The sequence below is a fragment of the Daphnia pulicaria genome, chromosome 8 (assembly GCF_021234035.1).
Source record: "Daphnia pulicaria isolate SC F1-1A chromosome 8, SC_F0-13Bv2, whole genome shotgun sequence".
In the NCBI taxonomy this organism is placed as follows: Eukaryota; Metazoa; Arthropoda; class Branchiopoda; order Diplostraca; family Daphniidae; genus Daphnia; species Daphnia pulicaria.
In genome coordinates, this window is record NC_060920.1 from 1,349,963 (window position 1) to 1,372,706 (window position 22,744).

At 39.4% G+C, this 22,744-nt stretch overlaps 6 protein-coding genes across 7 annotated transcripts in view; 2 read left to right on the forward strand and 4 right to left on the reverse strand.

The window, feature by feature from the left end:
* The window catches only part of LOC124312357 (collagen alpha-1(I) chain-like), a 1,404,094-nt gene that overhangs the window by 693,848 nt on the left and 687,502 nt on the right, over positions 1-22,744 (reverse strand). The gene's annotated exons all lie outside the window — the stretch shown is intronic.
* LOC124312370 (AT-rich interactive domain-containing protein 1A-like) lies at positions 1,925-5,666 on the reverse strand. The gene is made up of 5 exons (XM_046776870.1): positions 5,334-5,666; positions 3,822-4,125; positions 2,688-3,470; positions 2,427-2,602; positions 1,925-2,271 (listed from the first exon to the last, which is right to left on the reverse strand). Exons 1-5 carry the CDS (start codon positions 5,370-5,372, stop codon positions 2,116-2,118), a joined length of 1,458 nt encoding a protein of 485 aa, XP_046632826.1. The 5' UTR covers positions 5,373-5,666; the 3' UTR covers positions 1,925-2,115.
* LOC124312299 (short transient receptor potential channel 4-associated protein-like) lies at positions 11,423-15,684 on the reverse strand. The gene is made up of 13 exons (XM_046776773.1): positions 15,313-15,684; positions 15,126-15,251; positions 14,864-15,042; positions 14,536-14,780; positions 14,357-14,467; positions 14,155-14,286; positions 13,973-14,086; positions 13,669-13,906; positions 13,540-13,594; positions 13,168-13,472; positions 12,796-13,105; positions 12,377-12,728; positions 11,423-12,289 (listed from the first exon to the last, which is right to left on the reverse strand). The coding sequence occupies exons 1-13, from the start codon at positions 15,388-15,390 to the stop codon at positions 12,000-12,002; spliced, it is 2,535 nt and encodes an 844-aa protein (XP_046632729.1). The 5' UTR covers positions 15,391-15,684; the 3' UTR covers positions 11,423-11,999.
* On the forward strand, positions 15,762-17,515 carry LOC124312401 (Golgi reassembly-stacking protein 2-like). The gene is made up of 6 exons (XM_046776908.1): positions 15,762-15,949; positions 16,025-16,105; positions 16,188-16,391; positions 16,451-16,668; positions 16,739-16,946; positions 17,010-17,515. The coding sequence occupies exons 1-6, from the start codon at positions 15,887-15,889 to the stop codon at positions 17,367-17,369; spliced, it is 1,134 nt and encodes a 377-aa protein (XP_046632864.1). The 5' UTR covers positions 15,762-15,886; the 3' UTR covers positions 17,370-17,515.
* LOC124312295 (beta-alanine-activating enzyme-like) lies at positions 17,412-21,023 on the reverse strand. 2 transcript variants are annotated; one of them, XM_046776767.1, is made up of 5 exons: positions 20,934-21,023; positions 20,312-20,558; positions 19,921-20,250; positions 18,517-19,860; positions 17,412-18,455 (listed from the first exon to the last, which is right to left on the reverse strand). In XM_046776767.1, exons 2-5 carry the CDS (start codon positions 20,530-20,532, stop codon positions 17,522-17,524), a joined length of 2,829 nt encoding a protein of 942 aa, XP_046632723.1. In that variant the 5' UTR covers positions 20,533-20,558; positions 20,934-21,023; the 3' UTR covers positions 17,412-17,521. The 2 variants fall into 2 exon arrangements, with proteins under 2 accessions (XP_046632723.1, XP_046632722.1); XM_046776766.1 differs by lacking the exon at positions 20,934-21,023 and adding an exon at positions 20,670-20,777.
* LOC124312450 (protein kintoun-like) lies at positions 20,980-22,705 on the forward strand. The gene is made up of 5 exons (XM_046776965.1): positions 20,980-21,071; positions 21,450-21,703; positions 21,785-21,876; positions 21,951-22,097; positions 22,164-22,705. Exons 2-5 carry the CDS (start codon positions 21,467-21,469, stop codon positions 22,501-22,503), a joined length of 816 nt encoding a protein of 271 aa, XP_046632921.1. The 5' UTR covers positions 20,980-21,071; positions 21,450-21,466; the 3' UTR covers positions 22,504-22,705.

Consider the following 22,744-nt stretch of genomic DNA (forward strand, 5'->3'; position numbering starts at 1 on the left):
CAGCGATTACAACAATCAAAAAATGAATATTATTCTGACAATTATCAGGCCGTTTTTCATCAGACTTATGTCTTTGGTTTTTTTCGTCTTGCCTGCTGCATTTGATTACCTTTGGGAGGCATTTACAAACTACTTTCTTGATGATTTCGCGGAGTCGCCACCAATCGTCACTGGATCCGAATTAGCGCCAGCCTCAAACGCCACAACAACCGGAGTGGCCGAACTCGAATTTTGCCCTTGTTGCGAGGAGGATATGATTTTGATATACCAAAATCAAATTTACTTGAACCAGTTGGAACTTGAAGTACAAAAGGTCTCTGAAGAAAATCAAAAAAATCGTCAGAATGCGACTGAGCCAAATTCGGATAGTGATGAGGAATCGAATTATGAAGATGAACCATCGGCCCAGCAAGAAAACAACGAGGCAGAAGCGGAATCTCCTTCCATATCCGAGTCTTCTCAAGTTAAACCACCAACGGATGAGACCCACACCGAGTCAAATGGCATCATTGAGGCTCCTTTAATTCCGGACACTTTTGAGGATCCCCATGCTGACTGTTGCGCTACTTGTTCACCCATGCCAGAAGCAACTGATGCAGACCAAGGAACAGACAACGGCCGCAATACCAAGGAGACGAGCGATTTAACAAACTTGTAATGGCCCTCATTCTCTATGTTTCCCATTTCGTCAGTCCTTAGCGACTTATTCTTCTGTCAATTTGATCAAATACACACCATTTTCAAACAGCAATTTCACCATATTGTATTTTATTATTTCATTATTTCATCACAAAATATTTCTGCATCTTTTATTTGTGCCTTTTTGTCCGTGCTATGCGCCAAGCAGTCTTTGGCTACGGAGCTGCTCCATTTTCTTACCCCGGCTATGCCGTTTCCCCTTACGGCTTACGCCTATTCGGTTGCCGCTCCGGCCATCTACGCCGCCCCTGCCATGCCCGTCCGTGAGGCCACTTTGACCAAGGTCATCCACACCCCTGGTCACGCAGTCTCTTACTGCGTTGACTGAATTTTCGTTTAATAGCATCTCACATTTTTTTTCTATTCTTTTTATTATCCTTTATAATTCTGCGAAATTAAATCGAATAAAATGTTTTCGGAAATTCGAAATCAATTTCTTTTTCGTCACGACATAAAAATACGCCGTCCAATTTTAAAAAAAAGCATAGCGACCTATCATATCAAAAGCTACTCTACAGCGACACAGCGTTAAATGATTCGAACAATATATTTCTGGATGCCTAGAGTAACCTAATGATCTATGTTGTCCTCTATAATAATGTGTAGACCAAAACATATTTTTTTAAGTATCCGACTTCACCTTATATTTTCGATGGGGTTGATTAGATAATTCTCTTCGATTGATTGATTCTTTTCTCAGTTGGTTCATCCCTTTTTTTCGGGACGAAAAACAGCACGACAATGACACTAAACCATGCCACTGTAACATATCAAGGAACAATGCAGCATGCTACATTCGATTGTTGTTGTCGATTCGACAACGATTGTAGCACTTATTTACGTAATAGGATTTTATGTCCCCATGGTTCAAATCCAACAAAGCGGACAAACCGCAGAGCGTTGTTGCCGTAGTTGTTGGTCCATTTCACTGCACTCATACTAATAATAAAGAGCGGTCGTCTGTCACCGTTACACGGAAAATAATGAGGTAGAGGGAATCCGGTAAATAGCCTACTATAGATCAAGCGAAATTTGCAAAAACTAAGCTACATAAAAATTACAAGTTGACATCTTTGCGCTTTGCGCAAACAAGGGGAAATTCTAGCCATCATCAGGATACCAACATTTTATAATTTTGAACACCTTTCAATACAGGCCTATATTGAAAGTTGAGACTATTAATTTAATAAATATTATTTTAAAATTAAATTCACGGACATTGCTGTTAGAATCATAAATAACTATTGTATTTTTGTTGCTGTTATCATTGTTGTCTGCTTTAAATAATTTTTGAAATGAAAGCGAGCTTTGATTAGATGGGCAGCACTTAAAAATTAGATTTTTTTTAAATAAAAATTTGGCATTTCTGTATAAATTTAAGGAACGAATAGGAGCAGCAAAAGAGACAGAACGAAATTATTCTGCCAAATTTCCCAGCACCCATGAACATGTATATTCTGACATTCCCTGTGCTTGAATGTTTAATACCAAATTATTTGTTGAAGAAGTAAACGAAAATTCTCCAGAGCTGGGAGCACTCGCATCAACACCAGCACCGATTCCATCTGTTACCTAAGTAATATACGTCAATTAAAGAAGATTGCGGTTAAAATAAACCAAATACATAAAAAATATGCGATGAGAGCTGACTGAACATCAACTGCAAAACAATTAACAAAACTGTTTTGGCTATATCAGCTCTCCTCTATACGAGTGTTTCTATTTACCTCCATAAATGAATGATTATTTCCAAGAGAAATAATATTGCACGACAATTTAATTCTCTCGCCCATTGGCTCGATGATGAGTAAGGAACAATTTCTGTCAACGTTCCCGTTGATTTGAAACGTTCCACTAGCTTCGGCCGTAGTAATGTCTGTCACAGCTTCTCCTGGCTGGCAGACTGGAGTGGTGAAATATATGAACAAGAAAGTGAAATATTGAAAATCATTTGGGTTATTATATATGCTAACGGTGTAGATTCTTACATGTTAAGTGGGTCGGTGTGTAATATGTTTCCAGGGATGTATTCAGTTCTGCTAAGGGTTCCTCCTCAAAAGCCTCGTCGTATTCTAATAGTTCCGATTCCTTTGGATGCTTTGTAGGCTTCTGTTTTTTGGGTGGTTTGGGTCCCTTCGTTGGTTTCCAGTGGTCTTCTGTTGGCTTTGGGTCCTTTATTGGTTTGGGCCACTTCGTCGGTTTTGGTCCCTTGGTTGGTTTATGGTCATCGTCCGTTGGTTTTGGTCTATGGGTAGGTTTAAAGTGATGCGGTGGCTTGGGTCCCTTCGTCGGTTTTGGTTCATGAACAGGTTTGGGATGATGTGTTGGCTTGGGTCCCTTCGTCGGTTTAGGACCCTTCGTTGGTTTGGGTTCGTGAACAGGTTTGGGATGATGGGTTGGCTTGGGTCCTTTCGTCGGTTTTGGTCCTTTAGTGGGTTTTGGTTCATGAACAGGCTTGGGATGATGTGTTGGCTTGGGTCCCTTCGTTGGCTTGGGTCCCTTCGTTGGCTTGGGTCCCTTCGTTGGTTTGGGACCCTTCGTCGGTTTGGGTCCCTTAGTAGGTTTTGAACCGTCCGGTGGTTTGGGGCCATGCGTTGGTTTAGGTTTATGCGGTGGTTTAGGTTTTTTCGTTGGTTTGGGACCTGCCATGCCACTAGCAAACCACAAGAGCAGCGATGATTTTGCCGCGGCAGCTGCAGTAGCTGCTAGAGCTGCTGCCCCTGCTGCTCCCGCGGCAACACCTGCAACTATAGGCCCTGCTATCGCTCCACCTTGATTCAAAATAAGAATTATAGGTGTAGCTATAAATGAAAATGTTGAAACTTTAAGCTTCTAATGCTGTTGTTGCTAAACAGTGACGCATATACAATAACGGGTACTAATTTGTAGCCAAAGCGTTGCGTCGTTCAGTTTGTAATCCACGCCAATTTTTAGTCTTGTAATTTCTTGTGTACTTTTGACTTTTTGAGTTATTCTTTAGACTGAAATAAATTGCAACCCAGCAGTGCTTCATTTAAAAATAATTTCTTTTTTCTTCTTCTTTTTTTTTTTTTGTTAAATTAAATTACAGCATGTTATAATTATCGAAATCATACGGGTGTAATGTATATTATTCATAATACCATTGCCTCCACCGTCGCCTCCACCGTCGCCGCCAACTGCAAGACCGTCGTTGCGGATGAGCCTTCGTGAACTGTCAATGAGGAATGCGTGCTGCCCTGGAACGACGTCAGATGTTACCCATCGATCTGCATTTAATCCAGGATTGTACACTTCAGCACCGACGGCGCCCACTACAACGGGGACGTCTTGGCGTGATTGGGGGAATGCCCACCATCCATTTAATGGATTTCGTGACGTCCAACGCGAAAAAAAATGCCTTTTTCCATCTATCGTTGCGTCTTGAAAGATCAAGACGAGGCCCACCTTCATGGAATTGCGATAAAAACAATTTTATTATTTAATTTTAAAAAATATAACAATTACTTCTTCTTTTTTCTCTGTTCTTTTTCTGTATTATGAATAGTAGGGGATAAATCAAACTCAGACTTAAAGTTTCGAATTGTCCCGCCAGATGACTTGAAGAATAGAACCGTTATAAGATCTGGTTTAATCCTAGGCTGCGCTAGAGCTTTTTTTTTGAGGCCAAGTAATTTTTTTTTTAAGCTTTAAAAATTTCCCTTAAATAATTTCGTAAATAATTCGAAAAATTATTTATGTTTGTATTTTTTCTTTAGAAATGTATTCACACCTCAAAATGGGGAATAGCCAAGGAAATTTGTCAGGCTCACCGTTATTAAGCTACGTTCACATCATTTGATTTTTGACCAACCATTCTTCAACAACGAAAAACCAGTTCCCTCTCCACACTATTAGGAGTATTAGCTATGATTGATCAAATCGAAATAACATTACGTAACGCAAAAAAAAAGGCTGAAGGCCTAGTGTGAACAATAATTTAATAACATACTGTAGGTCTAAACAATTATTTTTTACCCCACGTCTTAACACCGTTCAACATTTGATCATTCGCTATCCACTAAAACAAGTTAAATACTTACCCTAAAAAATCTAATATTTTATTTATCATTAAAAGCTTATTCGAGCTTATTTTAGTTTAGGCTTAAAGCAAAATTGGTGATGAGTGAAATGGTGAAATTGCTTGGAAATAATTCTAAATGTGTTTATAAAGAAGCTTAACATTTTCACTATCAATCAATTTAAAAAAAAACAGTCTCGGAATAATTATGGTAGACGTAGGGCTAGTCGGACTAATATCTATATTACATTTCGCATAGTTCCCATGAATGGTAAACGCAGGGGGTATGGGGGACGCACTCAGATTCATCCCCCGTTTTTCACAATTTTTCTCTCCCAGATTTATATTCTCCCAATCTCAAGGTAACATTGCTGCAGTAGATAAGATGTTCCGGATTTTTCAAGTTCCTCATCCCTGAATTTATTTTTCAAAACGGCAAACGGCCTACTATGCACTACTATGCTACACAGAAAAACTTTTGGCTGGGCCACTCGAGTGCTGATGGAGGACTAGATGAGAGTTCCAGCAGTTCACTCAACGACACGCAATTGCACAGGCCAAAATCTGGTGAAGAATGACAAAACATTTAACCTACCATTAGCGATGAGAAAACGACGAACTTATTATTCACCATGATAATCTTCTGCTTTGGCAGGATCACTACGTGTGCGGAAAACTATTATCAATTAATAGTTATATGTATTATAGGCTCATCACTTAAGGCAATAAGCCTTTCCACGTTTCGTTAAGGCAATGAATTTCGGTCAATGTGGGGATTCACTTTCAATTTTCAACTGCTGCTGGAAGTTCGGAAAAGACACAACCTTACACGAGAAATTCTTAAAACTGTATGTCGTAGACTCGTGTCTCACTAGATTTATATTTATTGGTGTAGATTCGGAAGACCTGTTTTTCCTTCATATACCCCTTTTACCTGCCTCACAGTCGATTCTGTCCCGTTCCGGCCAGCGACGACGGCATTAGAAACCTTGGGCATCTGAAATCCAAGGGAATAAGAATTGTTGCGTAACTTTAAGCCATCAGGTTCAAAGATGGATGTAAATCTTAGCATCCATACATCGTTCTTTTAACGATGGACTCTATACGCCCCTTTTTTACATTGAATCTATCAAGTTTTGTTTCACGTACGAAAACTGGTTTTTTCTATGTATTATATCGTGAACGAAGATCATTTCGGACGAGGAACTTGTTCTGATTAGTTCAAGAGAAACTCCGGCATCAGGCTATTAGACACAGTTGCGTTTATTGGGTTGTTGCAAAATGTGACTTTTAAAAAAACTGGATGTTTCAGACTCCGCGCAGTTTTTGTCTCCATCAAATACAAAGGAAGTTTATCATCAACCAGAATCAGTTCCTGGCATACCTGCTAAAACAGGAAAAGTTATGTCAAAGTAAAAAAAAATAAGGTCCTTGGGTATATAAATAATATCCTACGTCTTCGGATTTACGAAATAGATTTTATTTTTATCGTACTTTGTCAATCCACTATAAACCAGTCTGTCAGAAATCAGTCAGAGTTTTGGGGTGATGAAGGTGATGAACCTTATATTTTTGGCACAATACTTTTGTTTTATCAGCACCCCTCAATTCATTCTTCAATTCATTTTTTAAAACTATAGCAATCCGAAAGTGTAAAGTTAGTCAAATTCTTGGACGTACTTTTTCGGCTAAATCCGTACAAAGGGACTTCAAATCAAGTTCGTCATTGCAGTCGTGATTTGTTGTTGACTTGTTGTTTACTTAGACGAAATTTTTACTCGGTTAGGAGTTAACCAGTTAATTAGGTTGAAACTCCTTTGTTTATTAAATTTTATTTTTATTTTGTCTTCCGCATCCCTTTTTATAGCAGGTGGCATAACAAAAAAATTTTCTAAAAAAAAATTGCATTGGCTCCATTATACAACTCAAATCCAATAGAAATTTTCTTTTGAAATATGCCCAATTTAGTGTAGGCTAAGTCCGGTTTGGCACAGTTCCTAATACGAGGGGATCCATAATAAAGAGAATTGAAGAGAAACAGAAAAAAGTGAAATACAATTAACTAAAGATGAAAAATTCAGGAATGGAATGGAAAGGTAGTCTATATTATTCCATGATTTTGGGTGATTCACATCACTCTTGCACGGTGAAAATCTAATCACTTCCCCACTTATTTAACCTACAATCCTAACCTGATGTAGATACGTTCTACGTTTAGTCAGCATACGGGCTTCAACACACTAAAAAAATGTCCCAATTTTTTGACAATTCGGTTGCTCACGTTTCGCAACATCACGACCGTATTCTTTGCAAAATTTCCCGCACTGGGACCGCGGGTAATTTTGCTGGTGAATACGTGCTATTATATCCATAGTTGTTCGTTGGTTTAATCCTTCCTCAATTTTTATGGAGACGCTCAAGGCAATCCCAAAATTTGGTAAATTTTCCCGCGATGGTGCGTCTAAGGTTTTGATAATGTAACGCAATTTTATCAATAATAATTGACGCTGGTTAGGCGTTGCGAGACAGTGAACGACAGTGAAGAGTGATGGATGCCAGATGAAACAACGACTGTCAGTTCTCTCCCAACAGGCATCTTCAACTGCTTCTTACCTTGTCGTCTTGGCAACAACTTCTATGGAATTTTCCACCAGCCAGACCATCCTTGAATCTCATTTTTGGCATAAATCGAATCACACACACACACCATGAGAACGACATTCCTGGTTGAACATTTTGAAACTATACATGCGAAGGGAAATGTTTTCATATCTCTTATAAGCGCCGAACTTTGTACGCAAATTATTATTTTTAAAAGTACCGCGTGCAAAAACATTTAGTGTTCGTGTTCGTGATCGTGATTCAAGAATGATTTTCTGGAGATAAAGTACCCTTTATTTTCTTTTAGGGCGACACAATTAGGCGTTTTCCGTCATATGCTAATACAATTTATTGAAAAGAATTTAGAAGTTTGCTGAATTTTACGAAGGTAGCAAACAATTCAAATTATTACCCGAACTTGGCATCGAAACAAGAAGTAAATATTATGCGCTACGTTATTATGTAACCTACGTTTTCATTCGTCTAAAGTCCAGTTCCTCCGTTAGTAGAACACAATCACACTGGGACGACTTGGAAAAAAAAGTGTAATTAATTTCAGCACGATACACATTGTTTTCATTAACATGAAGTGATGAAATAAATCTTATATCTGATTTAAAAAGGAGGACAGTCCTTATAATAGACCCAAAGCCTTTCCACGTCGCGGAGCAACCAATCAAAAATACGCTCCAAAAATTAACTTCATCGACTTCCATATATATATGAAAATTTAATCTAGCGCACTCAGTGAAGCAATCCTTGTTTCACAATTTTGTTTCTTTGCAAAATATTTAATTGACAAAAAAATAGTATTGGTATTCTTCCTTGGCTTTCAGTTGGATATACCGCTAAAATCTTTTATATCGTAGAATTAGATGCCAATAGCAATAGTAGCTGTTTTTAGTAACGTTTGTTTTTGTTAGTATGGAACCAGCCATGGTTAACTGACTCACACATTTTTTCAAAACTTGTTATGTTACAACAAGAGTCCAGCAGCAGACAGATTTCGAAAGACACACAGGTTATTATTTGGTCGATTATTTGCTGACCATCAAAATGTGAATCTGCTGTCCATATCCTAGAAAGCAGCCAGGCATATCAGATGCAAAAGAAATAATGGGCATCGAACCAACACGGTATACCAGAACTCGGCAAACAAATAAAAAAAAAAAAAGTCGTGTCGTCTGGTCTTCAGCAGGACGATATAGAGTTGCGATAGCCTCTATTTAAAATAGAAATCTATGTAGTATCCGGTTGAACTGGAATTTGCTGACCAGTGTTTTCTTGTTTGCATATGTAGGCCTAATACTTGTCTAACGAGCCGTAACGAGCCACTAACAACAAGTACAACTATTCATTACTTTTGCGTTATTATGCGGTAAGCAATGCTTCTGTTCTACCGCCTTTTTTTTATCCCACCCACCATTTAATAAGTCCCACCTACTACCTTATATAGACTCCACCCAAAATGGTATAGGTAAATGACGCAATGGATGCAACCATCCCTTCTTTGCGGCTCGATGTACACTACTTACTCTGATAAGAAAGGGCAATTTATTTCATAAACGTTCCTGGAAGACTTCTGTAGCCGACTCGAAGCAAAATTAAAAGAAAGGTTGTGCCCTACAGGATAATTAGTTCGTCCCAGTCAGCTCTTGCATTTTGAAAGGCTAATTAATTATCCTATAAACAAGCTGCAGGCTGCAGTAGTCTCTGATGATGAAATCATAAATTTCACCGACAAAGACTGACGAGAAGAGCTGCAACATAATCCCAAATAATGAGACGGAATTACTGAATATTCAATGAAACGGAATTATTCAATTTCTTGCGTGCGTTCATGGGAATGGATTGCTGTGTTTCCTCTGTGTTTCACATCGAGAGAAAAAAGTCGGTGTCTGGACCGTAGGCTGTTGTCTGACCCACTATATAATGTGACACAGTTTAGTGCTGGGACTTGAGATCGTCAACAGACGAAAGGTGAAGCATGCCGACGGTGGCCGAATGAAATCTTCTGCTGCTGAATCCTGAAATCCAAACAGGTTTTACAAGAGAACCTTGACTTGTCTCAAACTGTCTCAGCATTCCAACATGGCTATAAGGCTAATGCTTCTGCAGCATTAGGAGGGAGTTATAAACCGTAAAGCAGTCCTAGTATGGAGAATTTAATTGGATGTTAGTTTAATATCACACGTTAGCGTTGTCTACCTGCGCATTGGATAAAACCTGATACTGTATTTCCCAGGGTGAATAATAATATTGAAAACAAACGTTTCTATACCTTTTGATACAGCTATAGTAAGGATTTCGAACTATAGTCCAAATTAGGCTATGTTTGCAATTAATTACTGGAACATAAATATTCGGATTAAATTCACGCACCGTCAGCCCCATATTCGTATTTTGAAAATGATTTTCAAACCAGATTCTTTTGCTACATCAAGTGTCGCCTCAATGTGTGGGAAGTGGGTACGTGGTATCAATTTAATATTAATAAATCATAAAAGTGTAACCTGTTTTAACTTTGCGCAAGATCATTATCGGTATAAATTATAAATAGGTAGCGTTTAAAAAAATCGTCTTGCAGTGCGACTCTGACGTATCGCTGTATGAACTCATTAAATGACACTTAACGGTGGATATATTCTAAGCAAAGCATTAATCAATTTTATTATATCAAAGCACTTAATAAATCAGACTAAAGAAAATCAGTTTCTCGTTCTGCGCATTGCCGATATTGTTGTCCACCTTGGGCTAATTTGGATGCATGTTCTTGCAGCTGTTAACTATCGACCTATCACGCAATGCGTGAGTGCTTATTTCTTCAGATGGGAGACGCTAATATGTACTGTTATACTGAAATTAAAATTCAGGTTTCATTCTCAAACGATATATTAAGGAAGAAAACACCACGTTCACAAAAACTTGCGCTTGATTCAAACTATTTATAAACTTGTACATCAGTACAAACAGTAAAAAAAATAACGGTCAAATGTGATATAATGACTAGACGGATTAACCGGTTACAACTGGGTTAGTTCAAATAAAACTAAACTATTAGCCTCCCATTTTTTTTATTATTGGCGGATGACTGGAACTGGATGTTGAGAAAGTTAAATTAATTTTTGTTTTTCTTAAATTTTGTTTAACCTACATTTTCTTTAAAACTCAAATTCCTTTCCTTGACAGAGGACACGCTAAACCGCTTTCAATAGAAAATAGCCCCACAACAAAAAAAGCGGTCATCATTCATCAGACTTATTTATCATGTCAGGTATCATGCTGGGTAATAATTAGGGCATGGGGGTCTCATCTGCTTGGGGTATATCAAAAGTCATTTTTCGGAAGACGATTGCAGATTTAGTTTGACATAGTTTATCAGTCTCTGTTTTTAGTATTCATAGTATTTTTTAATTAAAATACAAAAGCCCTGAAAGCGCAAATATACAAATTTATTCATATTGCTGGAAATGGTTGTTCGTTTAAATATAGACTGCAGCTGGCAGGAACAGTAAAAAAAATGTCGGATGAAATCTGTATAACACGTTTGCGTGCAAAAACCAGACAAGATGTCAAGCACCATCAAACTGCGCTTCGCGTGTTACGATATTACGTAAGCCTCTTTGTCGGCTCTGCATATGTCGTCCGGATGCACAAGTAACCTATTATTTTTTTTACACATGTGTCTTGTCCAATTTTGGAAATAGACTGGAGAAAACCCTACAACCTGTTTCCCTATTATTCTAGTTTCATTCTAAAAGCCAGTAATTTAGTAGGTTGACTCTCCAACTACGATAAATGGTTTCTTAGCTCACTAGACGCTTCGTTTGTAACTTCCAAATGCAAATGATGATTGAATTTAATAGCGAGCGGCACGTGTAACAGCTGATCCTGCAACTTTGTCCCTTTGTTCAACGTCTAGACGATCTCGCTACCGTAACTTTGCTCTCAACTCCATCTATTGATCCACTAGAACTTTGGCTTCGATTGATTCGGGGAACTCCGAGTACAAGGACCCAAGTTTGACTCGTTTTCTATTCAAAATTTCTAATCCTCACTCGAATCAAAATATGTTATAAAATGTCCCAAGACGACACTTTTCTGTATTTCCATAATGTATTGTGTTAGAATGATAACAAACAATCATAGATTAGTTAGATGTAAGAAAAGGAGAGCGAGAAAAGAGGCGAAACCTGAGTTGAAAATATGTACACCGTTAAAGTGGGGGAGGGGGGGGGGTATTGTAAAGTGCGCGAGCGAGCAGGTCCTAAGAAAACAGCGAAAATCATAATAATAATAATAGTAATAATGAGTGTCGTGTACAGAGAATCAACGCGTATGGAGATAACCTAGAGACACAGTATTTTTGTGTTTCTTTCCGTCAGAAAACAAACAAAGGTAGAGGCCAAAAGAGACGAAAAATTTTACGCATACAAGAGAGGGAGAAACGGTCCAAAGAACAGCTATTCACAAAACGGGATGATGTACATAACACGTTGAATTTCCTACAAACGGACACACGACGGCGAAATACATGAGAAAGTAACAACGCTTTCCAGGTGTCACTGCCAAAGCGCCACAGTGTAGATTGACGAGGATCGAGGGGGGTGGGTGGGCACGTCATCACACACTGCGTTATTGTTTAAAGAATCTAAGTTGTCTAACTACATTCCATTTCAATGTCCCAGGTTTGAACGATGCGCGACTGATCCTCGGGCAAGTAGTGAAGTAGCGAGTACGGCGAAGTAGTGTCGACGTTGGTCAACAGGTCAATAGTGCGGATCCACTCTTCGAACGCGATGCCCGATCCTTTTTCCAGAGAGATGCAAGATTGATCACCCGGCTGGTAATGAACGCGCCAAAAGCGCAACAACTGGAACAAGCTCGATAAGATGTGACGTGGTTCCAAGCAACGCTTCTTGTTTGCACCCACTTCACTCCCGGCCGGACCTGCAGACGATAATAATAATAATAACAATCCGGAATTAAAAACAGACCAAAGATCATCCTTTGGCTGGCTTGACGTTTGATTCTTACCTAGTCGGAGCTGCTCGATCGTAGCTGTGGCAAGCATTTTCAGGCAATTGGCCAGCGTACCCTGGCGGGCGGCCAGCATTAGAATAATGAGTGCCGTGTTGAGACAGCTGACGTTCTCCAGCGTCAGGGTATCGACCGAAATGGATGAGACTAGTAGGGCTAGGTAGCATACACGTCGGCGTAAGTGCAAGAACCAAGAAAAGAACTTGGACGTCGGGAAGAAAACGGCAGCCTGTTGAAACCGCCCGCCGCTGCCGCCCTCCATGCAGTGATCCATCGTCAAGAACACGGATCGCAAAAACATGTTCGAATCAATTAGATTGCCGTGAACAACTTCCAGATATTTCGACACCTAATGATGATCCAATTAAAACAATGTCATTGAACATCCAACTACACCACCAAATTTGGGTTCTTACTTTAGCTTCGTTTGGTAACAGTATATCCAGCTGTCGACAAGCTTCCATGTTAAACCGGATCATTTCTCCGAGAAGGTCAAAGCTACTCTGGGCCACCTCACGTGGTGGACCCGTAGCGAGAGATCCGTTATTACGGGCAATTCCAGCCACACCGCCAACAACAACGGAAGGTTCAACAGCGGACTCACTTTCCAGCAAAACGTGGACAATGTGCTGCAACAGACCACGGTTGATCACAAACAGCTGATCAGCTACCCCGTACTGACTGCTGCTGCGCAACCAGCTCTCAACAGCCCGACAAAGCCAAAATCTAATCGGAATAAAACTGACATTAGCCGAATTCGTAATACTTTCAATGATACTAAAACACACCTGAAAATCGAGGAGGTGGGCACGTTTTTCAAAACTCGGATTATTTTAGACAGTAGACCCGAGCCTCCTGTGCAATAAGGTAAACTGGCCATGCTGGACGCAACGCCTATTCCGGAAGAAGTGGAAGCTGATGATGATGAAGAACTGGTACTACTCGTGGAACTTGGAACCATCGAACTTTCAAATTCGCCGTAAAGCTGTTTGAGCTCATCCATTTCGCCATACGAGAGTAGCACATGTTTGTAAGTGCTATGTGAACAGAAGTTGTGTACCAATCTAAGTAACTGGATCTTAAGAATCATTTCCTGTGATGAAGAGAAAAATAATTGCATAACTTGAAATTGTAAAGAAAATATTAATGATTTAACTTACTGGGCTGCAATTGCACTGATTGGCGTGATCAGTTGTATGTCTAGTTGTTGACGGCCTATTGATAGAATGATAGAAAATATGGGTTAACCTTGAGATATTTAAAAAAAAAAACTGTCACAAAATACTAACTTCCAAAGAAATTGCTCAAATAACGCAGACAGAAGTGGACCAATGCCTAATTTAGCCAAAATTTCTTGCACTTTGCCTCGCTGACTGCCCGTTAGAAGCAAACTTAGCAAGTATAGAGCATCAACTCGTCGTGTCAATTGGGACGGCAGTTCCAAAGCATCCGCCACGTAGCTTTCTGTATCCATATTTACTTGAGAGCTCATTTCAAGCTCATCTCTAAACACATCCTCCAATACAGCTAAATAAATAAGGGGATAGTTTAAACATTCATCAGCATTTAAGGTTCATTTAACTTTTAAACTACCTTGAAGGAATCCACCTACAGTATCGAAACTGTGACTGTTGTGTGATAGGTTCTCATCAATCCAAGCCATCCATTGTTCGTTTTCGGTGCTGGGAAGGGGATAACGTGGAACGACTTAAAAAAAAAAATGTTTTTAATTATTAAATTCTGTTAAAAAACAAACACTAACAAGTTATTCTTACAAGGCAGACTGCAAGCGTAATTAAGGACTTTCCCCAAAAGACCAGGTATGGCAACAACAAAGTCTCGATTTAAACTGGACACCGTCATTTCGTTTATGCGTGTGTTAAGCTTTTGTCGTCGCTGGGCCAAAACTATTCAGAATTATTGTGATAAGAATTAAAGACTGCCTCTAGATAAATAGTTGGATTTAAAATATCTTACGAGAGGCCCTATTTTCACATTCGTCGACGTCAGATACGGCTAAGGAGAGGACACGGTATGTCTGAGACAAAGTTTCATCGTCCAGTTGCTGTAAAACATCACTAAGTCTCTCTGAAAAGAAAAAAGAACTGATTATAACACAGAAACGTAGTGTGTTACCAATGATCAAGAATTCTTACTGAAACCGTCCAACTGGACTAATTCGTTTCTAGATAAGAGAAGGTGTTCAATGAGATCGCATGCCGTCTCCGTCAATGTAGTGGATTTCAGTAAGCGGAAGCAATGTGCTAAAAGGGGGTCACAGGTAGATAGAGCGAGACTGCAATCGGGATCGAGGATGGACAACTGTCGCAAAATCACTAGGCACATCTTCTGAATTCGCATAGCGTCCGCATTTCTTCTTGTCCTATGTATGATCTCCATCCTGTGGTTAACCCATAACAATTCTTTTGTTAATATTTCATGAACTTACAGAAAATTTTAGACTTTAAATGAGTGACACATTACCCAAATTTTGCTTTGGAAAGGGAATCATATGGTACATAAGAAAGGATCAGAGTTATCAGCAGGTCCATTCCTCCTTCTTTGTTGAAAACAATGGCCAGCTGATCGTTTTGCTGGTTTTCAGTTCTTTCATTAAGGGCAGCTTCTAAAGTCACTGAAGGCTTGAGTTGACCATGGAATTTCTTCCAGAAAATAAAAAAATAAATTTTTGTATTAATTTAAAGAAATTTTCATTGCGTTGGAACATTTAAATAAATCAACTCACATCAAGCAATTTGGTAAGGTCTTCAGGATGTGGAGGACCATTGTGAATGCACGCCTGTAAAATTTTCATTACTGGGGCTACTTGAGACACTAACCCAGGATATCGTGCAAGAACTTCAGCATGGACCTACAAATAACAAGGTATTGAGTACAAAGATTTTAACGGTCATGAATTGAAATAGGCCTACCTGTGTAATATTGCATGGGCCTCTGCCTGAGTATTGACTGGACAAAAGCTGCACAGATATGTTTGAACTTTTCTTCATTTTAACTCTTGCACAATTTCAAGTTCAAACTGGTGAAAAGAAACCTAATGCAGGCAGTAATTTTGGCGAAAGTCGCAATGTGATACCTCCCACCTCTACACACTCACTTGAAAGTCATAGTTTCGTGTGAAATTAGGTACTGAATGAACCCAGTTTGCCGAGAAATGTTAAAGACTGAGACGAAAGGGGCGGAAAACTAATTCAGATTTTCTTTTCGCTGAAAACAATAAGACATTGAACTCGCAACTCAACGAGACAGCGACGAGAAAGACACCTCCTTTGAGTCTCCTTTCTTCGTTCTTTACTTTCTTGTTTTTTAGCAGACCAATATTGCGCCCGCGCGCCACTCGTTTACGAACGCACTCATTGATGTGACCTCAGGCTAAACAACACGTCACGTCCCTTGAAGTCCGAGAATTATTCTGTTTCGAGTTTTCGACAAGACAAAAAACCACGACAAAACTTTTAATATAACTTTTTCTGTGTTGCGCACGCAATGGGTGGCTCTCAAAGTTTACAGATTCCGGGTGGAGGTACTGAAGGATATCACGTTCTAAGGGTAATAACAATTATTATTAATTAAAAATATTTAAATATGAAGGCGAAACCAAATCGATGATGTGTCATTCCATAGGTGCAAGATGGATCGCCGGGACAGCGAGCCGGACTTGAATCTTTCTTTGATTTCATTGTAGCTATTGGAAGCACTCGGCTGGTATAAAATGAACCCTTTTTTTGTTTTGTTTTCAACAAACTAACCTAATTAATGTGTGTGTTTTTTTCTTAAATGTTTGAAGGACCAAGACAATGAAACGCTTAAAGACCTTCTCAAGTTAAATGTTGAACGAGAAGTTAAATTAACAGTGTACAGTTCAAAAACCCAGACTGTACGACAGCTTGGCATCATCCCAAGTCAAATGTGGGGTGGTTCAGGCCTTTTGGGTGTCTCCATTCGGTTTTGTTCTTTTGAAGGTGCCAACGAGAATGTCTGGCATATCCTGGTATGAAATGTCAAATTATTATAAAAAGAAGAGGTAACTAAAATGTGTTGTTTTTACAGGATGTGCAACCAAATTCTCCTGCCCAGCAAGCTTGCCTGCAAGCCCATTCTGACTACATCATTGGTGCTGATTCTGTGCTGCATGAAAGTGAAGATCTTTTTACATTAGTGGAGGCCCATGAAAATAGACAGTTGAAGCTGTATGTCTACAACACAGAGAGTGATTCATGCCGTGAAGTGACAATTACACCAAACTCTCAATGGGGAGGAGAGGGCAGGTAAATTTGTAAACCAGTTTACTGTAATTTCAAAGTCATATTTTGACTAACAAGATTATATTATTTATAGCCTGGGATGTGGAATTGGTTATGGTTATTTGCATCGTATTCCCCTGCGGACGGGTAACGCCGATCCCCGTACTGCCGAGAAGACACCGCTCCTATCAGAGCAAGCTAGCGAGGAAAACGCCACTGTGCAATCGAATCCCAATCCATTGGAACTTGGAGCTATTCCCACTATTCCGACTTTGCCAACTTCATCGGCTACCACTTTACAAGTAAGTTCATTCTTAACAATTATTGTGTGTGATTTGTTTAATGTTTTATTAATAAAAATCTAGGCTATCTTTGGTCCACCCTCTACTACGAATGAAGATTTCATCGTTCCAACAAACGCTTCAACAGACTTGGCTGAGCTCCCCCCACCTATTTTCACAGGCGTTACTATGCCTGCTCCAGCCCCGCCAAATATACCAGGCATGCCTAGTCTGCCACCTTTAACAACGCCCATCTCGCTCCCAGGCATGCCCCCTATAACAGTCAGCTGCTCTTTGCCTCAGTCTGCTCTTCAAGGAGTCGCTCCCGCCCCTCCTGTATTGTCGGCAGCAGTATTACCTCCGCCTCCTCAAATGTCTGAAAATCCTTCGCCGCCGGGCGTCAATCCCTACAGGGCGATACCGAGCAGTGCGTCGGGAGTGTAACATTATCAATCAAAACAACGAGATTGGGGGGATTGGTCTTTATATGATGGATTATTTTGTCTTGCTTTACCATGCATAGTACAGTTGGAAATTGTATGAGTGTTTAACTTTTGCTTTATTGAATAAATCGTGGGTTTGAGAGGTGATTAAATTTACATACAATTATTAACTAATTCAAAGCAGTAGAGATTGTTGTCTCGACAACCGACGACCACCAGTTGATCGACCATGACAGGTGAGGAAAAAACTTCTCCATCTAAACGAGTTTGAGCTATCAATCGACCACTATCAAGTTCCATAACTCTCAAGTGGCCAGCAGTGTCGCTGCAGATAATTAAAGACGTTGCAAAGGGCGAAGAGTAAATGGGATTAGTAAATTCCGCACGCCATAGCTGTTGACCACTTTCTTCGTCGAGACAATAAAGAAAATGATCGTGTGAGCCAAAAATGATCCGCTTGTCTGCAACAGTTGGGGTCGAAAAGATGGGTCCAGCCGCTTGGTAACGCCAAACAATGTCACCCGTATCTGCTGAGCAACAATTTATGAATCCATCAACACTGGCTAACAAGCAGCGCTCAGATTTTGAAAACCAGACAGGACTAGAAAAAATGGGGGTAGACAGCTTAATCGTCCATAACAGTTGACCGGAAGTGACACTAAGCGCAGAGCAAGTTCCATCCAAAGCAGCGGAAAGAATGCGATTATTTCCATCCCAAGCCACGGAGGCAAACAAACTGCCTTCAGAAATGGTTTTCCTCCACAACAGCTCTCCACGGGCAACGGATAAAGAATAAAGAGTCCGGTCATGGGAGCCGAATATAACACTTGGGCCAGTGCAGACTGGACTAGATTTAATAGCATCGCCGGTGGAATAATGCCAACAAATTCGTCCAGTCAATGCGTCCAGGCAGTAGAGGTTGCCATCGTAGCAACCGACAAAAATGTTCACACCATTCATGTCACAGCTAGCAGAAGATTCGATCCGCTCAGGTAGTTCAGTTGTCCAAATCTCCTGTCCACTATCCAGTTTAACGGCGGAGAAACGATGCGAGTGAGAACCGATAAATACTGCATCACCCTCAGTCCTATTTTAAAAGAGAATACTTTATTAGTCTTAACAAATAATTTGGGCAATTTATTATTTACCTTCGAATGACAAGAGGAGAAGCGTCAATACATTTCTTTAAGTTGAATTTCCAAATTTGTTTCAGCTCAAGTGTCGATACTTTTGATATCACGTCCGTGACTTTAGACGATGGTTGACTTCGTTGAAATATTTCAACTTTAGATTGATTTTGAAGTGAGCTAATGGGGCCATTTAACGACTCCTTCCGAATATAATCAACTGTTTCTTTCCAGTTTTGATTAAGTAGAATGTCGGTGAGCAGCGGAAGTGATCGAGACGTTTCCTCTTGAATTTGGTTGACTAGTCTGAGCGCAGACAGCGAATTTCCTCCGCTTAAGATGAAGTTGGACTCATCGGTGGCAGTTTGGCCAGTAGCATTCCTCCATTCATTAGCAAGAATGGTCTCCCAGTTCAATTTTCCGTCATGTTTTGGTGTAGTTTGAATGATTTGGAGTAATTTCTTGCGATCTATTTTACCATGCTTCGACATGGGAATTGAATCAAGAATTCGAATGACATCTGGTTGTTCGACGGCCGCAGCGTTCTCCTGGAAAAATTGCAGCAAGTGATCGACGACGGAAATTCCGTTGCAAACGAGAACTAACAGCCGGTTAGAATCAAGTAACGCGCAACATTGCTGGACAAGACCGGATGATAGAGCTAATATTTCAACGGAGTGAAGGTTCAACCGCTTTCCCATTCGCTTCACTGTTTCATCCTTCCGTCCCCTGTAATACAGTTTCCCGTTGAGAAACTCAACGCGATCACCCGTTGGTCGGAAGACGGGCTTCTTAATTGAATCTGGTGTCTCGTCGTTTAAAAGGCAAATTCTCCGTCCTCCCAGCCATAAATAACCTTCGCCTCCTTGATCTCGGTGTATCTCTTCTTCGTCTTCATTTATTACGCGGAGATCCGTTTCGCCCAAAGCATGTCCCAAATCTACTTGAATTTCATTCGACTCTATCTTGGATAAAGTGGCCCAGCAGGAAACTTCCGTTATGCCGTAGATATTGTAAAAGACGGTAGAATGGCCCGGCGAACTAAATTCTGAAAGGGTCTTGAGTGCTGGAAATGCCTCTCCGCCAAGCACAATGATTCGCAGAGGCGAGGACGGATACAGCAAATGGGTTTTCGACAGCTGTGGTCCAAATTGCAAAAAGAAAGATGGTGTAGCTTGAAGAAAAGTCACGCCTTCTTTGCGAATGATTTTGGCAAGTTTTGATGGAATGGCTTTGATCGAAGGTTTTACAAGGACCATTCTAGCGCCGGTTGAAAACGTTAGGAATAGATCAACAATGCTCGGATCAAATGTGAACGGTGAAGCGATAAAAATAACGTCCGTTTGATGAATATTGAAAATTTTTCTAAAAAAAAACACGGAAAATATTTTCTGTTCTGGTGATGAGTATTTAAAACAAAATTACCTAAGGTCAAGGATGTTGGGTAGTAAACAAGTGTGAGGAACGCGAACTACTTTTGGTGTTCCTGTGCTACCTGATGTATGAATCAAGTAAGCAATATTCCACTCCTCAGGTAAGGGGAAATTTACTAAACTTGAAGGTAGGCACTCCTGGAATATATGCAGCTCATTTGCACCAAACACTCTTACTCTGGTAGTGAGCTTCCACCCAGAAAAAGCCTTTGAAGAATCAGATATAATGACTGAAGCTTTACTTCTTTTCACTACTTCTTCTTGCTTTAAAAGTGGGAAATCTGGATCTAGGTACATGAAGGAAGCCTTTGATTGTAATACCCTAACAACGAGTAAGTAAAATAAATACAATTATCACTTTTTTAGCTGTTGGATATGTTTACCCTAATATCAAGGAAGGGATTAGGTGATGAAGTTGTTGAATGGCAAAGACAACAACACAATTTTCATAGCAGATCGGAAGGAGCGCTTTGGAAATCTGCTGCACATCATCTGATAAATCTCCATACAGCAATGTGATAGAACATTCTCCATCGTGGTAGGTCACAGCAGGGGATTGCGGATTTCGTATCGGGAAAACACAATCCAGCAAGGTTATTGTCATTTAATACCGCTCGGCACCGATTTCCACTGAAAAAAGTCAATAAATTATTGTTTTGGCTACATAGATTTGAAATATCAAAAACAACTTTTATGTTAAACAATTATTATTCTCTTCAATGGTATTTTGCCAACAAATACCTCAGTAAATAACGACAAAAGAAAAGAGTGCTTCAGAAATTTCAAACTTGAATTCGTGTTGTTTTGATTTACGTACAGTGAATAAGCATGGCAACAAAGAGCAGACGACTGCACACAGAGCCATCTTTTAGATCTTTGACCAAACTGCAAAACATAATATTGGAATTTCAGCAAATTTATTATTTTTCGTTTCCTTAATTCAAAATGTATGCATGAACATCACAAAAATATAATTTTTCTTCTAATTATAGTGTCATTGTGTACTTTTTAATTTGTCTAGTGGTTTGGTTGGTAACACCGAACCCCACGGCGAGAGAATCTTGCGTAGTTACGTTAGCCTGTTTTACGATCAATGCGGACGATACTTTATCAAACCAACGCCTGGGAAACCTTTGTGAACTGGTACGTTAGCTCTCTCAAGTTTAATTTAAAATCTGCTGTATTTAAATAGATTTTTGGCTGTTTCGTGTGTTTATTCTTTTTGGGAAGCATTGGAGATTTCATTAGACGTTTCAAAAGTTAAATTCAGTTTTTAAAAACATGTTAACCATTTGAATGAAATGTGCGTCGTTTCTTTCAACCGGCCTAACGACACGTCAGACTTGTTATCACACGCCATTTGTACCCGCTCGTGATAAAGAATTCGAATTTATTTTCCTTTTCATAAATGATATTGTTGGCAGTAACTTAATTGTAGTTGTGTCACAGAAATATTTTTTTTTTTTTTTCAAAAATTCAAAAATTTTTTTTTCTTAATTTTTTCCTTAATTGTTTTTCCAGAACTTACTACAAACCCAATGAGCACATTGATTAAAAATGGAATTCCTCATCCCAAATTCGGTAGTGGCGAAATAATCCCAACGACCTCCCAGCTTATTTCAGACTCTGGCCAGGACTATTGCAAAGACTCATTACATAGCTCAGAAGACAGCCTTGATAGCTGTGAAGAAAAAAATTCCTTTCAGCAAAGCAGTGGCATTAAAAAGAAAATCAAATTAAAAGTTAGAAGCATCTCAGATTCTACTGATGAAGAGGTAATTTTATTTTTAAATATTGTGTAGTGAGTGTGGCCATTATCATGTATTGTAAATATTGATTTTCATCTTTTTGAATAGGCTGGATCATGTTACTTCTCTTACAAAAGTATTTTGAAGTATCAGAACAATAGGCTAAGAAGCCTCTCTGAATCATGTGCAGAAAACTACAGGTATTTATTTCTTGTGTTAAATTTGAATGATTATCTGACAACACTTGTTAATCACTCTTTTTGAAAACCTGCAGTAACAGTTTTTCAAATAATGGTGAATCAAATTCAGCCCTTGATGATTGGTGTGAAGAGGAGGAGGTGGATGATGATGGAGAAGGTGAGAGTCAGAAAGTGAAGAAAACTGTTAGGTTCAGCAATGTGGTGCACAAGCAACTTTTCAGGTATATTATTACAGTTGATTTTTTGAAATGGGAGCTAGAAGTCTACCGTCTTGTACATATTTTTAGATCAAATTCGAGTATTCTTGGCCAGCGCAAGAAAAATCAACGCAAGTCGCGCAACAAAGCCAAGAAACACAACAGTAATGTTGATAACCCGCCAATGAGCTCAAGCGCTGAATCCGACCACGCAATTCCATGTGATGTCGAGCTTTCAGATGCGATGGAATCCGCCACTTTATGCGACAGTGGCATCGATGTCGAAGATTCGGATCCAGGCATGGTCCAACAGCATGGTCCAAACTTTGCTACAAAAAAGAACAAGAAGAAGAATCACGGCAAAACGAATCGTCGCCGCGCCAATAGTGAATCTTCTACTAATGATTTAATTTTCGACCTTGATCTCTAAGAAAAAGAAAAATCACTTTGATTTTTCTTCTGCAGGGAAGGGTTACATTTACAATAAGTAGTTTATAGCACGTCTTTTTTTCTACTTTTTTGTTATAACCTAGTATCTGTTAGTGCAAAATTTCTACTACTTTTTTTAAACTTAAATGTATTAGCTGTGTATCTTAATGTATCAATACATGGGATCATGTTTTCCAAAGAAAGACTTTGTTAACCAAAAAACAATTCATATCATTTTTAGA